The 19,005-nt window shown below is 45.5% G+C and overlaps 1 protein-coding gene across 1 annotated transcript in view; it reads left to right on the top strand.

Moving 5' to 3' along the window:
* TEX9 (testis expressed 9) overlaps positions 1-19,005 on the top strand; it is a 92,162-nt gene that overhangs the window by 8,749 nt on the left and 64,408 nt on the right. The window contains exons 3-5 of the mRNA XM_033920603.1: positions 999-1,062; positions 2,083-2,159; positions 17,282-17,330. Of these exons, the coding sequence (XP_033776494.1) occupies positions 999-1,062; positions 2,083-2,159; positions 17,282-17,330 (190 nt within the window). The remainder of the gene's footprint in view (positions 1-998; positions 1,063-2,082; positions 2,160-17,281; positions 17,331-19,005) is intronic.

Below are 19,005 nucleotides of genomic sequence, written 5' to 3'. Positions count from 1 at the left end.
CCAAAAGTTTTTTAGCTTCCTCAGGGGTTTTATCTAATGTGCTTCAAATGTTCAGGTTCAAGTATGAACATTTGAGGCGCATCACTTTTTTTTTTTAATGGAGGTCTCTTTTTCTTCCTGAATAACATGATGTGGAGATCAAAATTAGACTATATTGACTCTCAATTCTTATTGGAGGTTGTACTGCCACTAATAGTGTGTGACTGAGATTGTCTTCATCATTTGTAGGTACTGTAACCTTTAAAAAAGCTCCCTGGGAGCATCGGGTTGTGCATTAGCTGCTCTATGTTTCTGGAGAGCTGAATAATGCAGCTTGAGAGGTTGATGACCAGTTGCATTATTCATTTACTGTGGGAATCACAGTAAATCACTCGTAAATCACTCGTCTTTTGATTTTGAGTTCTTGTAGATTAGTGGCTCCTGTGGTAAATTTTGGTAAAATGCCATTTTTGCTTCAGTTTAATAACTTCTCCATTTAATAATTATTGAGGTATTAAAGACTTTATTTTTTGGGGGGTTTTTCTTTTCACTTCCAGGTTTAAAAATACTTTGCATATTATGTTATTGAATTGCAAAGTGAGGTCAATAAATAACACATAGAAATTTTAAAAATGAAATAGTGAGATATAGTAGTCCTTATACTAAGGTGTGGTAGCCAATTTAGCACGTGCTAATGTGTGCTAACACGTCCATAGGATATAATGGATGCTTTAGCGTTTTGTGCACGCTAAATTGGCTATTGCGCCTTAGTAAAAGGACCCCATAATTTGCTGTATTTATAAAACCTTAGGTATTTTATACAAAGTATTTTTAGCATCTCACAAATTTGATAAAAATTTCCTTGTTAAAGCATATACAGTACTTGCTGTACACAATTTTGAATGAATTTTTTTAAGAAGCAGTTAATGAATCATGATTATGAAATTGCTGTTATAAATATTTTTACTAAGTTCTTACACAAAAGAAATGAATTGACTGGAAGTATCTCATTGGGTTAGGCGTCTAAATGCAGAATTGGAAGCAAAAACTGCAGACCTAGTGCGTCAAGCTGAAGAAGTAATGGTGAGTCATTGATGTGTGTAACAGTGGTTTCTTAACATAAAATTTGTATTAATGTGGAGGGAAATTTTCAAAAACTTCCAAGCCAGAATTGAGAAGTTGCTTATTATGTCCAAAAAACACCATCAATCTTGGAGCCATTTTCAAACAGGAAATACATCTGGGTTTCCCTTTCAAAAATGACTAAATATAGACATTGGGAAGATATCTAAAAAGAGCCATTTTCCAAACAGATACATCTAACTTATAAACAGCATAAAAACAGGTTGTCTGGTATCATTTTGAAACAACCACACAGACATCCCTGCAGATCAGTGGGGCTGCCTAGTGGTTAATGCAGTGGACTTTAAACAATGGCAGCCAGGTGTAATTTCCACCATAATTTATTTATTTTGAATTTTGAGTCCTCCAGGAACATACTAAAACCTACTGTACACCATTACAATCATCTTCTACCATGCAGGTATCTCCTATATCTAGGTACAGTATGTAATTTGGTAGTACAAATGTACTAGGTAGAATGGGATTTGGACCTGGATCCCTTTGTTCATAGTCCACTGTACTAGGCTGCTCCTGGAAACTGCTTGCTGCTCTGTTGGGTATGCCCATTATAATGATGCTGTCAGAGCGCTTGGTATCCTTTATCAATTCCACTTTTTAAGGGGATGGGAGGGGGTGAGCATCAACTGGGGGATTATGGAAGGATCATGCCTTTATCTCTACAGTGGTCAGCTGGTCAATCAAAGCAACTTTTTGGTACTTGGATGTGATTGAAACAGGTCTAAATAAAAACACCCTTTATTTTTTAACTTGGACATGTCTTTCTGCTCCATTATTTCTGAAAGACGTCTTAATTTTGGGGCCGCTCTAGTACTAAAATATGAAAGGCAGTTTTTACGGGGGAGAAATGAATGTGGATCTTTCATATTTTGTGACATGATAATCTGAAGGGCTTTGCTAAGACATGTTGATGAAAATGAGTGTACTCTTATTTTAAAACAAATATTTATTTTGTTATTTAAGCGAGAACAACAGGAAATACTATCACGGCCAGTTTCAAAGCATCATAAACTTTGTGGTGATGAAGATGAAAGCATGAGGTAAGCTATACACAGCAAAAATGAATCAAGTTATCAGTGATATTGCAGAAAAAAACTGAATATGTAAAACATTGTATGCCATCCCTGTTATTATCAAATTTGTAAAAGAAGATAATGATTTTTTTTTTTTTCTGAGGATAAACAGTATAGCAAGCCCTCAGAGATCAATGCAGCTAGCATAGGAAACCTGCTTCAACTCAGTTTATTTTGGATGCTTTTGAGAAGTCTCATATTAAAAAAACAGAAAAATGGTATCACGTGATGCTGTGAGCTGGAGAAGACGTGAGTCGACCTAGCTCTAGAGCCTCGGTTATATGGTTTATGACTTTTATTTATATCCCACTTTATACAAAGCGGGTTCCAAAAACACATACATAGTAAGAAACACACATTACAAAACACACACATGCAAGCACAAACTTGCCCTAACTGCCTTGTCCTACATAAAATACACATCAAAGACAATCCACCCTACCTTCACATACAATACTCGCCAACACGCCATAAATAGCCACTTCTGTCTGTTTATATCATTTATACATTCAAGTTGTAACACTATATTGTTTTCTCTCTTAGCACAGAAAATGTTTCAGCAAACATTTTAAATGAAGTGAGATTCCCTTGCTGACATATGGGAGTTTATTCCACTCTACTGGGCCCACATATGGAAATATCGCAGCCCTCATGGTTTGCAACCACAGCAGAACATAACTTTAAGAGTGAAGTCTGGTATGTGATTACCTCTGACAAGTACACCACGGTGACAATCTATGTAAGCGGCTCCCATCTTGGCTTGGCCAACTCTACCGATCTCTTTAAATCTTTACTACCATATTTTTCGCTCCATAAGATGCACCTGACCATAAGATGCACCCTAGATTTAGAGGAGGAAAACAAGAAAAAAACCCATTCTGATCCAAATTGTGCACCCAGCCCCCCTCACTCCCTGCCAGGCTTTGCACCCAACCCCATACTCCTTGCTAGGCTCTGCAACCTGTACCCCCTCCCTGCCAGGCTCTGTACCCTGTCCCACCACCCTGCCCTGTAGAAAAGTTGACTCCTTTGTCTGCAGTCACTCCAACTTGGGCTCCAGATGGATCACAGATGGATTTCCAAAAAAAAAAAAAAAATTTTGTGTGTCTGTTTCAATTCTCTTTGAACTTTTCAGCTATCTTAGAAAACCTATCTCATCCTCTGACACATTAAAAGATGCCACAGTGGCTTTAATTTATATAAAAATTAAATAAATAAATGAAAAGGTCAAGCTCTCCCCTTGATATAGCGCACTCAAGCCATCACAAAAGCGAAGTTCGGAGAAGAAGGGCTTGGCTTCCCTCTTTTTTGGCTCTTTTATCCAGCTTGCAGCTGTTTTAATTTCCAGTCACCTCATTCATTCAGTTCACATGCACCACCAGAAAACTTCTCCTCCAGGTAAAGTTAAACAGAGCGACAATAAACAAAAACCCTGGCAGCACTTACCGAAGAAGAAAGACAAGCAGGGGATGCCCTTTCCGGGTAGGCATGAGGGAGAAAAGGGAACAGAACGTGCTTTATCCATGTTGGACATCAGAGCTGCGACCCTGCCCGTGGACCGGGGTAGTGGGGGGGAGGGGAGGGGGGGAGGGGAGGGGGGGGAGGGGAGGGGGGGGGGAGCCTCCGACCACAGCATTGCACGCGTCAATTTTCGCTGCCCTTGCCTGAGGAGAGAGAAAGTGGAACTCGTTCCCGGCACCAACTTCAGCGCAGGAATGCGAGAAGTGGCTTCGGAGCACCCCTGCTCTCCTCACACACCGTGTATGTGAGAAAGAAAAAGTTAACTGCCGGCACTTGCAAATGGCACACAAAAAGTCACCTCGCTTAGGAAGGAAACGAGCCATTCCACGCCTCCATTCCAGACTGGCAACTCTTGGACCACGGGTGGGGGGGGGGGGGGCGGCGCGGGGGGGATCATTATATTCACTCCTTAAGACGCACCCATTTTTCCATCCTCTTTTTGGGGGTGGAAAAAGTGCGTCTTATGGAGTGATGTATTTCATAGAAAAATGCTTAAGACGCATTGCTGACGATCTGTCTTCTAAATTGGCCAGAAAAGATCATGATTGGCCACGTGTCTCTGAGGACAAGATGGCATAGGGAGTAGTTTCGGAAGTAAATCAGTTCTCGGAGGACACCTTGTGGGAGATAACCTGGATTGGATCGTCTCTTGGAGCAGCTACAGTGTCAAACTCAATCACAGGGGTGTCAAACTCAATCACATTAAGGGACCAAAATCCAAAACACAGGCTAAGTCATGGGCCAGACCCCACCCAATCACCGCCCCAGACCCTGCCCCATAATAGTACTAATTATAACACCATTTTTCATATATACACACACAATATAATCTTAACACATAAATGGTTAACCACAAAATTAAACTGCACAAAGCACACTGTATGCTTCTCAACATTCATTCCTACCAGAACACAGATAACTCCCTATGCAAATACGGGACCAAAAACTAAAAGTACTAATATATAAAAAAGAAACCCTAAGATACAAGACTCTGCATACAGCACAACCCCCAGAGAAAAAGAAACAAAAGTATTTCTTCCTGAGCAGTGCAAAAAGTTAGACAGCAGATTAAAATTCTCAAAATTGACACAATTCAAACACTAAATTGAAAATAAAATTATTCCCCCTAACTTTGCTGTCTCCCTCCCTCCATGCTTTTCCTCACTCCGGCGGGTGTCTTACCTTCTGGCTAGCTCAAACCTGGCCGTTTTATGTGGCCTGCGGTCCAATACCCCCTGGTGTTATTTTGTGGCCAGTTCCCTACTCCTCACAGCCGCAATGTGCATGAAGCCGCGTGCAACAGATCCTCATGTGTCCTGTGTCTAAACTGGACACCTTCTCTCTGACATTGCAACATCAGAGGAAATGCTTCTGGATGAGGTGTGGGACGCGCGAGGAGCCATTGCATGCGGCTTCCTGCACACTGCGGCTGTGAGTAGGAGGGAGCCAGCCACAAGATAACACTGGGGGCATCAGACCATGGGCCACATAAAACGACCATGCAGGCTGGATTTGGCTCATGGACCTTGAGCTTGACACCTGTGGTCTAGAGGCTCTAGTTACTGAAACCACTCACCGCACCACTGAACTGGAGCATTGTGGAAGATGATCACCTGAAACATACAGTGTATATACAGGCCTTGCAGGCCCTTACACATGTGTATTTGGAGTGCTTGGAAGATTTGGAAAATCATTCATGAAAGGCAAATTTTACATATCTTAGGCATCCCAGAGATGGTAGCCGACCCAACATTGCTGGACACTTTAGAATCTTGGCTGGCTAAAAACATTCCACTTCAAAAAGGGCTGAGCCCACTTCGTCTTGCATGCTCTCATCATTTGGGCCACCTGCAGCTTTGAGACTTGTGCCACAGGGTTGTAATTATTAAGCTCCACAATTACAATCATAAAGTAGAGATCTTGCGTAAATACAAGATACTTAAGTATACCCTTTGCTACAAGGATTCAGCGATACGCATCTTCTAAGATTATTTAGCAGTTCTCGCTGAGAAACATAAACTTTTCTATCCACTGTGTAGTAAGCTTGCTGAAAAGAAGATTCAATTTATGTTTCTCTATCCCACTGTGCTCAAATAAAATCATCAAGGTGTTTGGCATACTTTTGATAAAACTTCTGCCACAGAGACTTATATAACATGGATCTGGAATGGCCAAGTTGCGCTCTCTGATAAACCTTAACTTTAGCCAGCCTTAGCAATAATGACTACAATCAAGAACCACAGACACTTTGGGTTGATGGTAATAACCAGGCTGCAGCTTTGTTATTAAGCCACCAAAAAGAACAACCAGTGGTAAGCTGGACCTGCCATGGCCAAGGAAGCTGACTACATAGGAAGGCAAAATAAAAAAAAGAAACGTACTGTATACTGGTTTACCAGAAAAACCACACTCACACTTAATCAAAAATCAACAAACACAGAAGCCAAATAATAAGGGTGAATATGAAAAACGGAGAAAAATGGGCCTCATCCACGATTGGCCGGGACTATACAGTACCCTAAGCCTCATGTTTCATCACTGGTACGAAAAAAACTCCGTACATATATATATAAATTTTCTTACACTCAGTCTTTCATTTCATAGATAATTTTTCATAATAAATCTTCTTCTGTTAAATATATTGTGTGAATCAGTGGTTAAATCTGTATAAAACAAATTGAAATGGCTACAGCTACAAGTGAAAAATTCATTTAAGCAAGTGAAAAATTTATTTCAGTTCAACACATGTACTTGTGAAGGAAATAACAAACCCTATCTTTGGGAACGCTTCCACTTAGGCATGTATTTCTCATCAACTTACAGTACTTGTCCGCTATCGGTCTCGTGCCGGTATTTAGCCTTAGATGGAGTTTACCACCCGCTTTGGGCTGCATTCCCAAACAACCCAACTCTGAGAAGACCCGGACCTTGCGCGCCGGGGGCCGCTACCGGCCTAACACCGTCCACGGGCATCGCCGCGGACCCCTGGTGCCTGTCGTGGGCCTCCCCGCCATCTGATGTCTTAAAGAATGGTGCTCGTTCCCTGATGTTCCCAATGTTCCCAACAGAAAGAACTTGTGTTTGTTTTGCCCTTCCCAGGGATACTTCAGGGGAATAAATTCACTGCGGTTAATTCAATGTTGCTCTCTCCAAAACACTTTGTAAACTTCAGTCATGGCAATGATGCTCTTTAAGATGGCCGCGGGAAGGCAACCAGTCAACCAAGTACCTGAAGAATCCACAGCAGCACAGAGAGCAGGCGGTGCACTGAAAAAAATGCAAAAACAGGGCACCACCAAACCCAATGCCACACCGAAGGAAAACCTCCCTGAAGACCAGCCCCTTCACCACAGGCAAACCGCCCAATCATTGGGCCCATACTCAAACAGAAACCTCCAGCACCCAACAAACTGCATGAGCAACCATCCCAATGAAACCCCACCTCACAACCACCCAGGCACACCTACTGAGTGCCCACACACATTAAACCACATAACTGCCCATACTTGCCCCAGAGACACCACCAAACCACCCAGACCATACTGCATAACCACCCCAGTCTCACCGCATAGAAACTGCGGAATCTCCCTTGTCCCGCTTCCGAGAAGACTTTGTGGTACTGCCCCGGACCTGAGAAGACCCCGTGGAACTGCCACAGTCCCGCTCCAGAGAATCCACAGAACCATCCCACCGACACTGCGGAACCACCTGGTCCCGTGTCAGAGACTCTGCTTAACCACCATTCCCCGTCCCAGAGATTCTGCAGTACCACCCGGTCCTGTCCCAAAGGAACTGCAGAGCTCACCAGTTCTGCCACCATAGAACCACAGTGGCACCCGCAGAACCACCCCAGTCCTGCGACCGACCAGCAAAAAAGTGCGCCACTGACCCAGTGGTGCCACGGCAGTAGCCACCCAGTCCCCTCCCAATCTGTTGCTGAAGATGAATGGTACCATCCTTGGCTACCACTGTGTCCATCTCCAAGGTCGCAGACCCGCCAGCTTGGGATGCTCCAGCTATGATGACATCTTGCAGCAGTCATATTCCAGCCACTGATGTCTCCACCAGCTGCCCTGCAAGAGAAACAGAAAGTGATCAGCAACAACAGGCAAGAAGGGGAGAGTGTGGTACAGTGGACAAAGCCATCAATCCAGCCCCCTGAGGCTACAGGCACAAACCCTCGTTCCCCCTCCATGGCCCCGAGCAAGCCACCCAATCCCCCCATTGCTACCAATACAGAGGACTGACTGCATGCGCCAGGTCAGACCGGGAAAAATGCCCATGCCCCATACCAAGTTCAACTTCTCCAAACCCCTCTTGAAGAATGGTAGTGAAATTGGAATTAAGAAATCACCAACGTATTAAAATCCCCACAGGAGGGGTCCCACGCAGCATGCATCATTTTTGAGACCCCCCCCCAGCCCCTCCTAATAGCAACTACCTCCACGTCTTCCCCTACCAAACGGACTGAGAGCCATTCCCTTTATACCCAAGCCCTCACCAAGGCTGCAGGTCAGCACGAGGGGGGACAGGCCAGATGAAGGAGTCCCCGATAGGAACCAGCAAGGCCCCATCTCCCAGCCCCAAGTGAAAATTCAGATACCACCGTGGAGAGGGCAGGGCATCCACGGACTGCAGCCGTACCGCTCAGCATACGACCCCCAGTAATCTTCCCACGGCCCCCTGTCTCTCTGTCTGCCGGCTCTGCCCAGCAGGCACAGCACCAAACAGCTACAAGGCACAGTTCCCGCCAACCCGGTCCAGTCCCTAAGAAACTACAGAACCATCCCTGGTCCTAAAGAAGTCCCAGGTCCTGCCCCAGGGAAGCCGCGGAATCACCCCGGCCCTGCCCCAGGGAAGCCGCGGAACCACTCGATCCTGCCCCAGGCCAAAAAGAGCCACATGTGTGGCTGCAGAACAGCCCCCCAGTCCTGCAACCAATCGACAAAAAGGGTGTGCCACTGACACAGTGGTGCCCTGGCAGCAATCACCCTGTCCCCTCTAGACCAATTACCGGAGGCAAAAATTGGCACCATCTGCAGCTATCCCTGTGTTCTCTGTCTACTCCACATGTTGCTCCTGGCAAGGTCACAAGCACCAGCCAGCCAGGAAATGCTCCTGCTAGGACCCCTCCTGGTACCAGCCACTGAGGACTCCGCTGCTGGGTCCTGAAAGAGAAAACCAGAAACCAACAGCAGCAACCAGGCAGAAGCCCCTTGCAGTGATTACAGGAGGCATGCATAGGCTGACCCTCCCACCTCCCGCTCCGTGTCACCTGACCATACCGCTGTAGGAATGCGTGCTGAGGTATCCGACCATCAGTTCCCTATGACTTTGAACCCCCACCTTGGAAGAAGTGCCTTAATCTCTAAGCTACATCAGCTGTCCCAAGCAGTTCCCTGCTTTCTCTTCTGGTTCCCCAGCCAGTCTGCACCAGGGGAACAGCCAATAGGGTGGAGGCTGCAAGTAAACACCAACCAGGCCCTCATTCCCCAGCCCGGAAAGAATACTATGGGCCTAGCCAAAGAGGGCTTGACAGCTCTGTTCAGAAGGAAGGGCACTCAACCGACATCCCCTACAAGCCCTCCTTGCATGCTGTTAACCCCTCTGTTCATCTGCCACGGGGTCTGTTCATCTGCCAAAAGGTACGTGGGACCACGCTCCCCACTCCCAGGAGAAAGCCCCCTGCTTAGATCAAGCATAGGGGGGGCAACCGCAATGGCCAGAACCGAGGCTGCTGCTTTCCCCCCCCAACAACAACCAAGCAGGCCCAAACATCCTGTTCCCACACCCGACTCACACCCTCAAAGGCACCGGCGACCCCACCAAATCGACACCTGCCAACCACAGGTCAACGCCCCCCAGGGCTTGCACCAGCAGCGCCGAGACACCAGCACACCACCCCCTGCTTCCCGGAGCAATAATCATTGCTTCTGGACATTTTATCTTGTATTTATTCAAACGATTATGGGGTGAACAATCTAAGCGCTAAACTCACCCCGCTGATGCCTGAACCGAGAAAGCTGCCTCTGAGGAACAGGGAAGAACTCCATTCCACAGAGGCATGGGTCTTTATACTTCCTGCCCATGGTGCCTTGCTCTTACTACCTCACTAATCACTTTTAAGCTCCTTGGTGGGAAGCTGAGTTTCACCTCGCATTTCCCCCCACCTTAACCTCACTTACCCCTCCCAACTGCCTTACAGAGCTGACTACCCATGGGTGACCAACTCGGGTCATCCAATCCATTGTTAAGGTTGCCCTTCGCGACCAACTCTCAGGCTGTATATTAATACTTAGATATATCACTCTGTTGACCATACTTGATTTTATGTGACACTTTCCAGGAGCCACATTGTTTTACATCTTGGTCTTATTGTTATATGGGGAACCTAACATTTATATTTCTCTTGGGTTCCTCAGTATTAGGACCATGCGACAACACCATGTGAACTGTTATGTTCCTTCATAAACTTTAAAGTTATGCATTGATATTTTTTACAATGCGTCTATTATGCAATTTATATTGTATTTTCACTGGAGACCTGTTCTTTGGTTTGTTTTGGGTCCGGGGCTTGGTGTAGCACTAGATACATGATTACCCATCTCTCTCTCCAGTTTGATTTGGGGCGAGACATGAGCAAAATGAAAGGGAGAACTGTTAAGTATTGGAGCTGTTTGGGGAATAGGGGGGTCTGAGTTAAAAGGAGGAGTTAAAAGGTGGGGATTATCTGCATTTTTTCTGTGTATAATCTGAATTACTGAACATTCAGAGTGCTATTCTTCTATTTATCAGGTTTATTATAATTTTGCTTGGCATTGACCTTTGGGGTTCTCACTTAGATATTTCCCGGGTGAGGGCTGGGCACCTGGGAATCTTTTATTTTTACTTAGTAGTAACAACCACTTCTCATTGTTTTCAGGTAAATGAGTCCACCCTGCATATTATCATGTGGAATGTTTCTGGTATAACATCCCCTATTAAACGTACTAAGACAGTGGTCTCAAACTCAAACCCTTTGCAGGGCCACATGTTCGATTTGTAGATACTTGAAGGGCCGCAGAAAAAATAGTTAATGTCTTATTAAATAAATGACAATTTTGCATGACGTTAAACTCTTTATAGTTTATAAATCTTTCCTTTTGGCTAAGTCTTAATAATAATGTTGTAATTTATAGCTAAAGAGACACATGAACAAGAAACTATTTTATTTTACTTTTGTGATTATGATAAACATACCGAGGGCCTCAAAATAGTACTTGGCGGGCCACGAGTTTGAGACCACTGTACTAAGATCTTGAATCAACTGAAACATTATAGAGCAGATATAGCCTGTCTCCAAGAGACCAAATTCTCTGATCTAGAACACCAGAAACTGGGTAGACATTGGGTGAGCCAGATATTTGCATCATCCTCCACCCATAGATGTGCAGGAGTAGCTATCATCATTCGCAAGTTCATACCAAACAAAGCCCTACTACTAGTTCATGATACTGAGGGTCGTTATGTGCTGTTAAAGGTCACTGTAGGTAATTATACCTTCCATCTCCTCAGTGTCTATGCTCCAAATACTTACAATCATGCTTTCTTTGAACAGTTGGTAAAACAGGTGGTGGTGACCTTAATCAAGTTCTAGATCTGGGTCTCGATCATTCTGTCTCTACACAGATTACTGTTAGAGCGGGTTCATGAGGAGTTCCATATCTATTCAGCTTTAGATTTGGTGGAACCTTGGCGTCTTTTCATTCCTCAAGTTAAATATAGTAGGTGGGTCCAATGTCTATGGCTCATCTCAAATACCTTACCCTGGAAAGTGTTTTTTCTAATTTCTGTCACTTCTGTTAGAAAAGTGATTGAATTTCAAGCACTAGTGGCGGACCTACCTTTTACAGTGTTCCACCATGCACTGTGGGACTGAAAGAAGATGGCAGCCAAAGACATCTGTTTGTATCAATAGGTGTCAGAACCCTTTCAATTAGGGCTTCATTTCTGAGGGAATGGCCTAGAACACAGTTCTACCACTTCTTTTCAGACTTTATAGCAATAGGGGTGTTCTGCTTCATCCCTCCCTTTCAGGCAGCCAGTTAGTGTCATCTGCAAATTTAATCACCTCACTCGTAGTTCCAATTTTCAGATCATTTATAAATAAGTTAAATAGCACTTGTCCCAGTACAGATCCCTGCAGCACTCTACTGTTTACTCTCCTCCATTGAGAAAAATGACCATTCAGTCCTACCCTCTGTTTTCTCTCCGATAACCAATTCCTAATCCACAACGGAACTTTGCTACCTATCCCATGACTCTTTCATTTTCTCAGCCTCTCATGAGGCACTTTGTCAAAAGTTTTCTGAAAATCTAGATACACTACATCAACCGGCTCACCTTTTATCCACATGTTTATTCACACCTTCAAAGAAGTCAAGATCTCCCTTGGCTGAACCCATGCTGACTCTGTCTCATTAAATCATGTGTGTCTACGTGTTCCATAATTTTATTTTTTATAATTGTTTTCAATATTTTGTCCAATACTGAAGTTAGACTTACTGGTCTGTAATTTCCCTGATCTCCCCTGGAACCCTTTTTAAAAATCAGCATAACATTGGCCAACCTCCAATCTTCAGGTACTACAGACGATTTTAGGTACAGGTTGCAGATCACTAACAGGTCAGCAATTTAATGTTTGAGTTCTTTTAGTACCCTGGGATATATGCCATCTGGTCCAGGTGATTTATCACTTTTTAACTTGTTGATTTGGTTTAGTACGTCTTCCAGATTCACTGAGATTTCTTTCAGTTCCTTCACCCTTGAAAACCATTTCCGGTTCAGGTAGATCTCTTATTCCAGGACAAGCAGGCAGCATATTCTCAACAGGTGGGTGACGTCATCCATGGAGCCCTGCAGCGGACAGCCTCGCTAGCAGACTTGCTTGAAGATCTTTTAAGAGCTTACGAGTGCTGCATCACAGATGCGTGAGTGCCTTCCCGCCCGAGTTAGAGCGTGCGTCACCTCAGTGGGTCCTCAGTTCAACGTTTTCCGTGGAGCTGAGAAGTCCCGTTTTCTTGAGCTCTGCAGTTCTTCGTTGCCTTCTCGCACCGCGGCTTTGTTATTTTCTTCGAAGTCGCTGTGCAGGCGTGTCTTGTAAGTCTAAAAAAAAAACACCTTTCTTTTTCTCCGCCGAGTTTCGACCGGCGGCCTCTGGGCTTAGGCCCTGCTGCCAAACCTCGTTCCTTTGTGGTTTTCTTTTTGTCATATGTCCTGGCCCCTTACCGGTTTAAAAAAGTGTAGACACTGTGGCTGGGTCATCTCAATCACTGACCCTCATCATTGGTGTATTGCCTGCTTAGGACCAGAACATTGTCCCGAGTCTTGCCCATGCTGTGCTACCCTTCAACCTCAAGCTCTTTGCAGACGCCGTGCTAAAATTCTTCAACTATTTGGCACTATGGAGCAGTCTGTGGAGAAAGCCTTGACCTCGGGGGCAGCCTTGACTTCCAAGACCTCGACCTCGACCCCCGTGGCGGCCTCGACTAAGACCTCGACCTCGATGCCCTCGTCTTCGAAGGCCTTGTCTGTGGTACCTTCTAAGGTTTTGTCTGCAGGTAAGTCTCCTCTTTCTCCTTCAAGTACGCTTCCTAAGAAGCCTCCAGAGTCTCAGGCATTCCAGGCAACAAGTGGAGTCTTCCGGTCTCTACGAGACCTACAGCTAAGCGTGCCTCCAAACATAGGGAATACTCATCCTCGAGGTCACCCTCATTGGAGCGCACTGCTGCACCTCCCAGACCAGATCCCTTGGTCTCGGTGCCTATGTTCGAGGACGTGTTAAAAGCCATCTTGACCACTCAGATTATCTCGGTCTTGGCTCAACTTGTCCCTGCCTCGACCCTGCTTCCTATGCCTCCTGTCGAAGCACCTTGAGGCAAGCCTCGTAAATCTCGTCAGTTATCCTCCAGTGACTCTTCGCCTCGTCCCTCCAGGTCAGAGTCTCCCACACCTCAATCAAGGCACCACTCGAAGCACACCTCGACCTCGAGGCACCTTGCTTCCAAACGGAGTAAAGAGTCTTCTCTCAAACAAAGGGACTCACCTCCTCATAGTACTGAGTCTTCTATGCCTCGTTTGTCGAAGTTTGTCGAGGCTCCTTCGATGTCCAAGCATAAGCCTCGACCTTGTAAGTCTCCTACTCCTCCTGCTTCTCCTCGAGGCACATCTAGGTCGAGGACCCCCTCCATCGAGACCATCTGTGAGGGAACCTTCTCCGCCTGCCTCTCCCAAACAGTAGTTGAGACAATCTGTCCCTTGGACTCCGGGGACTTCTCCATCGAGACTTCTGAAGCGCAAACACTCTCTGACTCCTCCTCTAACATACAGTGGAGCTTCATCAGTGACCATGGTGCTGGATACTGACATGCCTTCTCAATTCCAGAGAAGCTTCGCCATCTTATTCGGCGGCACCCAAGTCTCGGTCTCCTTCTTCTGAGGAACCCTCCACATCAAAGTCCACCTCTTTTGTGAGGTTTGTCTTTGATAGGGGTAAAGCTCTTCAGCTGGATCTACACTCTGAATCGAAGTACACTCCTGAGTACTTGGCCGACATGGAGTTGCCTCATCCACCCAAGGAAACCTTAAGACTTCCCATGACTCCTGTTTTAAACTTTTCTCAGGAATCTAGAAACCCCTTACTCTATTCCAGCCATACCCTCTAAGATGGAATCTCGTTATCGTATGGTTCCTTGCAAGGGGTTTGAAAAACCGCAGTTATCTCATCAATCCCTAGTAGTGGAATCTTCACTTAAGAAAGCTCAACCCTCTAAGGTCTACACTGCGGTGCTGCCAGGCAGAGAAGGCCGCACCATGGATAAGTTTGGCCACAGGCTCTATAAGAATTCCATGATGGTAAATCGAATTCTCAACTACAATTACCTAGTTACATCTTATTTTAATCATTGCCTCAGAATAATGCCTAAGCTCTTTCCTGCCCTTGAGGAGCAATGCCTTCCAGAGTTCAAAAAGATTCTCCAAACTCTGTCACAAATCCGCCTGTTCATGCTGCAAGCCATGCATGATGCTTTTGAGCTGTCATCTAGGGTTACAGCCTTTGCTGTGGCTATGCGATGCCTGACTTGGCTCTGCATTGTTGACATGGACTCCAATTTGCAAAACCGCCTAGCAAATTTACCTTGCCAAGGAAATGAACTTTTTGATGATTCCATAGAGGCTGCTACCAAGCGTCTCTCTGAACATGAGTGCTCCTTTGCCTCCCTGGTCCAGCCAAAGGCTAAGACTCCACCTGCTCGGCCTTACAAACCTCCGCCACGTCGTTACCCTCAGAAAATGACTCCACCTTTCTCCAGGCCTCCGCCCAGATGGCAACAACAGTAGCAGAGACAACAAAAACCTCAGGCTCCTGCTGCGGCTAAGCTGGCCCAGTCTTTTTGACATTCTCAGTCTGAGCATACCAACCTCCATCCATCAGACTTCTCTCCTGCCCATAAGAGGTCGGCTTCACCACTTCTACCATCAGTGGGAGCTAATCTCTGGGTTCTCAACATCATTTGGGAGGGATTCTCACTTCAGTTTCTTCAAGTACCTCCAGATCTCCCTCCAAGAGAGTTTCCTTCCAGTACGTCGCAACTTCCCCTTCTTCTTTAGGAAGCTCAGGCTCTTCTTCACCTTCGAGCTATCGAGGAGGTTCCCTTGAACCAATGGGACACAGGGTTTTATTCCCGTTATTTTCTGGTCCCAAAGAAGACGGGGGATCTATGACTTATTCTGGACCTCAGAGCCTTCAACAAATTTCTAGTCAAAGAGAAGTTTTGGATGCTCTCTTTACCAGCTGTGTACTCCCTGATGGATCAAGGGGATTGGTTATGCTCTCTGGATCTCAAAGAAGCTTACACTCATATCCCAATTCACCCTGCCTCTCACAGATTCTTAAGATTTCGGGTGGGGAATCTTCATCTTCAATACCGAGTTCTGCCTTTCGGACTCGCCTTATCCCCCAGGGTCTTCACGAAGTGTCTTGTGGTGGTAGCTGCAGCCCTGCGTACCCAGGGTCTTCAAGTTTTTCCATATCTGGACGACTGGCTCATCAAATCCCCCTCTCAACAGGGGGTTATTGCAGCGACCCGACAGACTATTACATTCCTCCAAAGTCTGGGGTTCTAAGTCAATTTTCCAAAATCCCAGTTGACTACCTCCCAAACTCTATAGTTTATTGGGGCTGTCCTGGACACTGTTCAACTTCTTTCCACCTTTGCTAATATGTGGAATACATCTGGTGTGGTCGCTAAAACAGCCATGTTTTTTCTGGAATGCCTTAGGGCAGAGAAGGAAAGGGGATATTCTGGGTTGTGGTAGATGGAAGGAAAGGCAAATGGAGATGCTTGATTATGGAGATGGGGGTAGGGCATTGGGTTGCCTTAGGTGAATATTCAGCCATACACCAACCCCCCCAGGGGCATCAGGTATCATTGGGCCAGCGCTGTGGCCAACTTGTCTTTGTAATATCAACAGCTCTCACAGTTTTTTTTTAGGCAGGGTGGCTTTTGGACAGTGGACAAATTAAGCAGCCCTAAGCTTGGCAGTCACCCACTTGTATGCTTTATTTGGTACTGTTGGTGGAAAAACATTTGCCCCCCCCTCCTTCCAATATTTAAACTACATGGTTCATGTTTAAAATCCCTACTGCAGTGTTTAACGTTATACTTGTATAATCAGCACTGGTGGTACCCAGATACCAGCACTGAATATCTATAGACAGAGCAGAAATTATCCAGCTGCCACTGATTTGCATCAAGGATACTATCCAGGAAGGCAGATACTGGACATTAGGATTTGTCTGTGTACTGGCACCAAATATTGGTGATACCTGGATAACTTCTGGCTCCACCCAAGGCAGGATTAATTCTTCGGTGGGCCCTAGCCACACAAGTGCACTAGGCCCTCTACTCACAAACTTGCCCACTCCCTATCCTCGCACAACCCCGCCCACCCCCCACCCAGATAGCACTGTAAATATTACACTGGGCCCTAAAGCATTATTACACCACCTAATGAAAAAAAAACCCGCAAGGGACTGCCGCAAGATCTCTATACAGAAACTACATACTAGAAGAATACCACATCCTGGTTATACATGCAAAATATAGACCCTCAATAAATATGAAACTAGGGACCACAGATCAGTAGTAGCGATATAAAGGCAAGAAACTGAGTTGGAAATCTCAAGAAATCAGACTCATGTACAGCAATACTAGAGAAATAGAAAGTGAAATAAAATGTATCAGAAATGGGCATTTCTAAAAGCTGACATGTTCCCTTTGATAAATTATTTTTTCTACCATTGAATGATAGTGTGTCTGTGAATACTGCCTTAGTAGTATTTGTGATCCCTGCAAGCTCAAGGATGAGAGACTTGGCCTTGGAATTGAACTGTTATCTCCTCATGGTAGATTGATCAGGTAGTAATCTAGTTGAAATGTTCTAATACTTGGAATTATTCTAAGTGGAGCATAATGCACTATTAAAAAAAATCATATTAAATTAACACTCATGTTCTTTCCTAACAGAGACCAGATATCTCCTGACATACCAACGTTAACCCTTTTGCATACTAAGGTATGTTAATAACAAGAAGTTAATTTAATGTTTCTTGAGTCTGTCATGCTTTATGATTTCAAAAGAGGAAAAAAATTAAAGAATCTTCTAGAACATCAAAGACAAATTATAATGAGTTATTTTTTTTATTTGTAATCATTGCAGGAAATCTTGGCGCTCATTTATTGTTCCTGATCTCCTCTATTTGATCTACCATTTTTTTCCTCCATTTGACAAGCAGAACAGAGTACCATAATCGCACCACTGGGTGCAAACAAACTCAGACACCCTGAAACATGTATAGTTGAGATACCTATCTTTATTCTCTATAGGTGATAGGTCAGCAATCAGAAAACATAGGAACAGAATTACAGCAATCTAGAGTAGCTATCATAAGAACATAAGAAATGCCTCTGCTGGGTCAGACCCGAGGTCCATCGTGCCCAGCAGTCCGCTCACGCGGTGGCCCAACAGATCCAGGACCTGTGCAGTAATCTTCTATTTATACCCCTCTATCCCCTTTTCCAGAAAAGCATTTGGAACAGCATAGGGTCACCTATTCTGCAGCTTTGGGAAATAATCAGAGTAGCTGAGGGAGATCTACATATAGTACCTATGCAATCCTGGATAGAGGTATCCTGTACAAAATGTCTCGGCAAATGTTTTGGAAAAGTGTCCCCCCAAAAAAGAACATATGGTAAGCATTATACTCTTTCCAATCATGGACAATCGAGAGGCACAAAACTGGAAAAGCCTGTTTATAACAGGTGTGTGTGAGATGGATGAAAAACGCAGTGCCAGCTTGTTCTAGGCACTGCTGATAAGAGAAAGTATGAAATATAAACATGCTTTTGTACCATTTTGGGAAACTCTCTCTTAGAGCAGGAAATATGTAGTTTAAAAAGAAAGTACTTTAGCAACGTTAGACTAAGTCCCTCAGCTAAACATTCACTAAAATAGCCACGATTTTTCTGGCATGCCTCTGGGTTATGGGGGATGGAAGGAAAGGCAAAGAGAGATGCTTGATTTTGGGGGTGGGGGTAGGGGTAGGGCCTTGAGTTGCTCCTGGGGAAGAGTGTATGGCTGAATGTTCATCAGGGCATCAGGTACCCTTGGGAGCATAGATCAGTAATAGTGATATAAAGGCTAGAAACAGAGCTAGAAATCTCAAGAAATCAGACAGGCCGGTTGGGTCCATGTGCCTAAGGCCCCGCCCACAGGAGGGGGTCTAAGACAACTGGGCCGATTCCGGTTGGCCCAGGCGCCTCAAGCCCCACCTGTGGGCCTGCCTGAATTTTAGTGGGGGGTGGGGGTTAGAGGGTGTCGCCGAGCCAGGAGGGCCGGATCGTGTGAGGGGTGGAGGGAGGTTGGATATCGCCGGGCCAGGAGGGCTTGGGCTCCCTCCTGGCCCCATTGGACTCGGCGGAGAGGGGGGGATGGGGATCGCGGGCCTAGAGGCTTGGGCTCCCTCTTGCCCCGATGTCAGCAGGGAGGTACGGTTCACCAGGGCAGGAGGGCTTGGGCTCCCTCTTGCCCTGATCGTGTCGCAGGATTCGGGGGTGCCGCGGGGCAGGAGGGCTTGGGCTCCCTCCTGCCCGGATCGTTGTAGGGTGAGGAGAGACACTAACTGCATGGGTCAATGATTGGCTGAGTGGCAGACTTCAGAGGGTGGTGGTTAATGGTACCCTCTCTAAAA

Source organism: Geotrypetes seraphini, chromosome 14, assembly GCF_902459505.1.
Source record: "Geotrypetes seraphini chromosome 14, aGeoSer1.1, whole genome shotgun sequence".
In the NCBI taxonomy this organism is placed as follows: Eukaryota; Metazoa; Chordata; class Amphibia; order Gymnophiona; family Dermophiidae; genus Geotrypetes; species Geotrypetes seraphini.
Note: the sequence above shows the minus strand (reverse complement) of the source record. Positions and strands in the feature narration are given on the sequence as shown.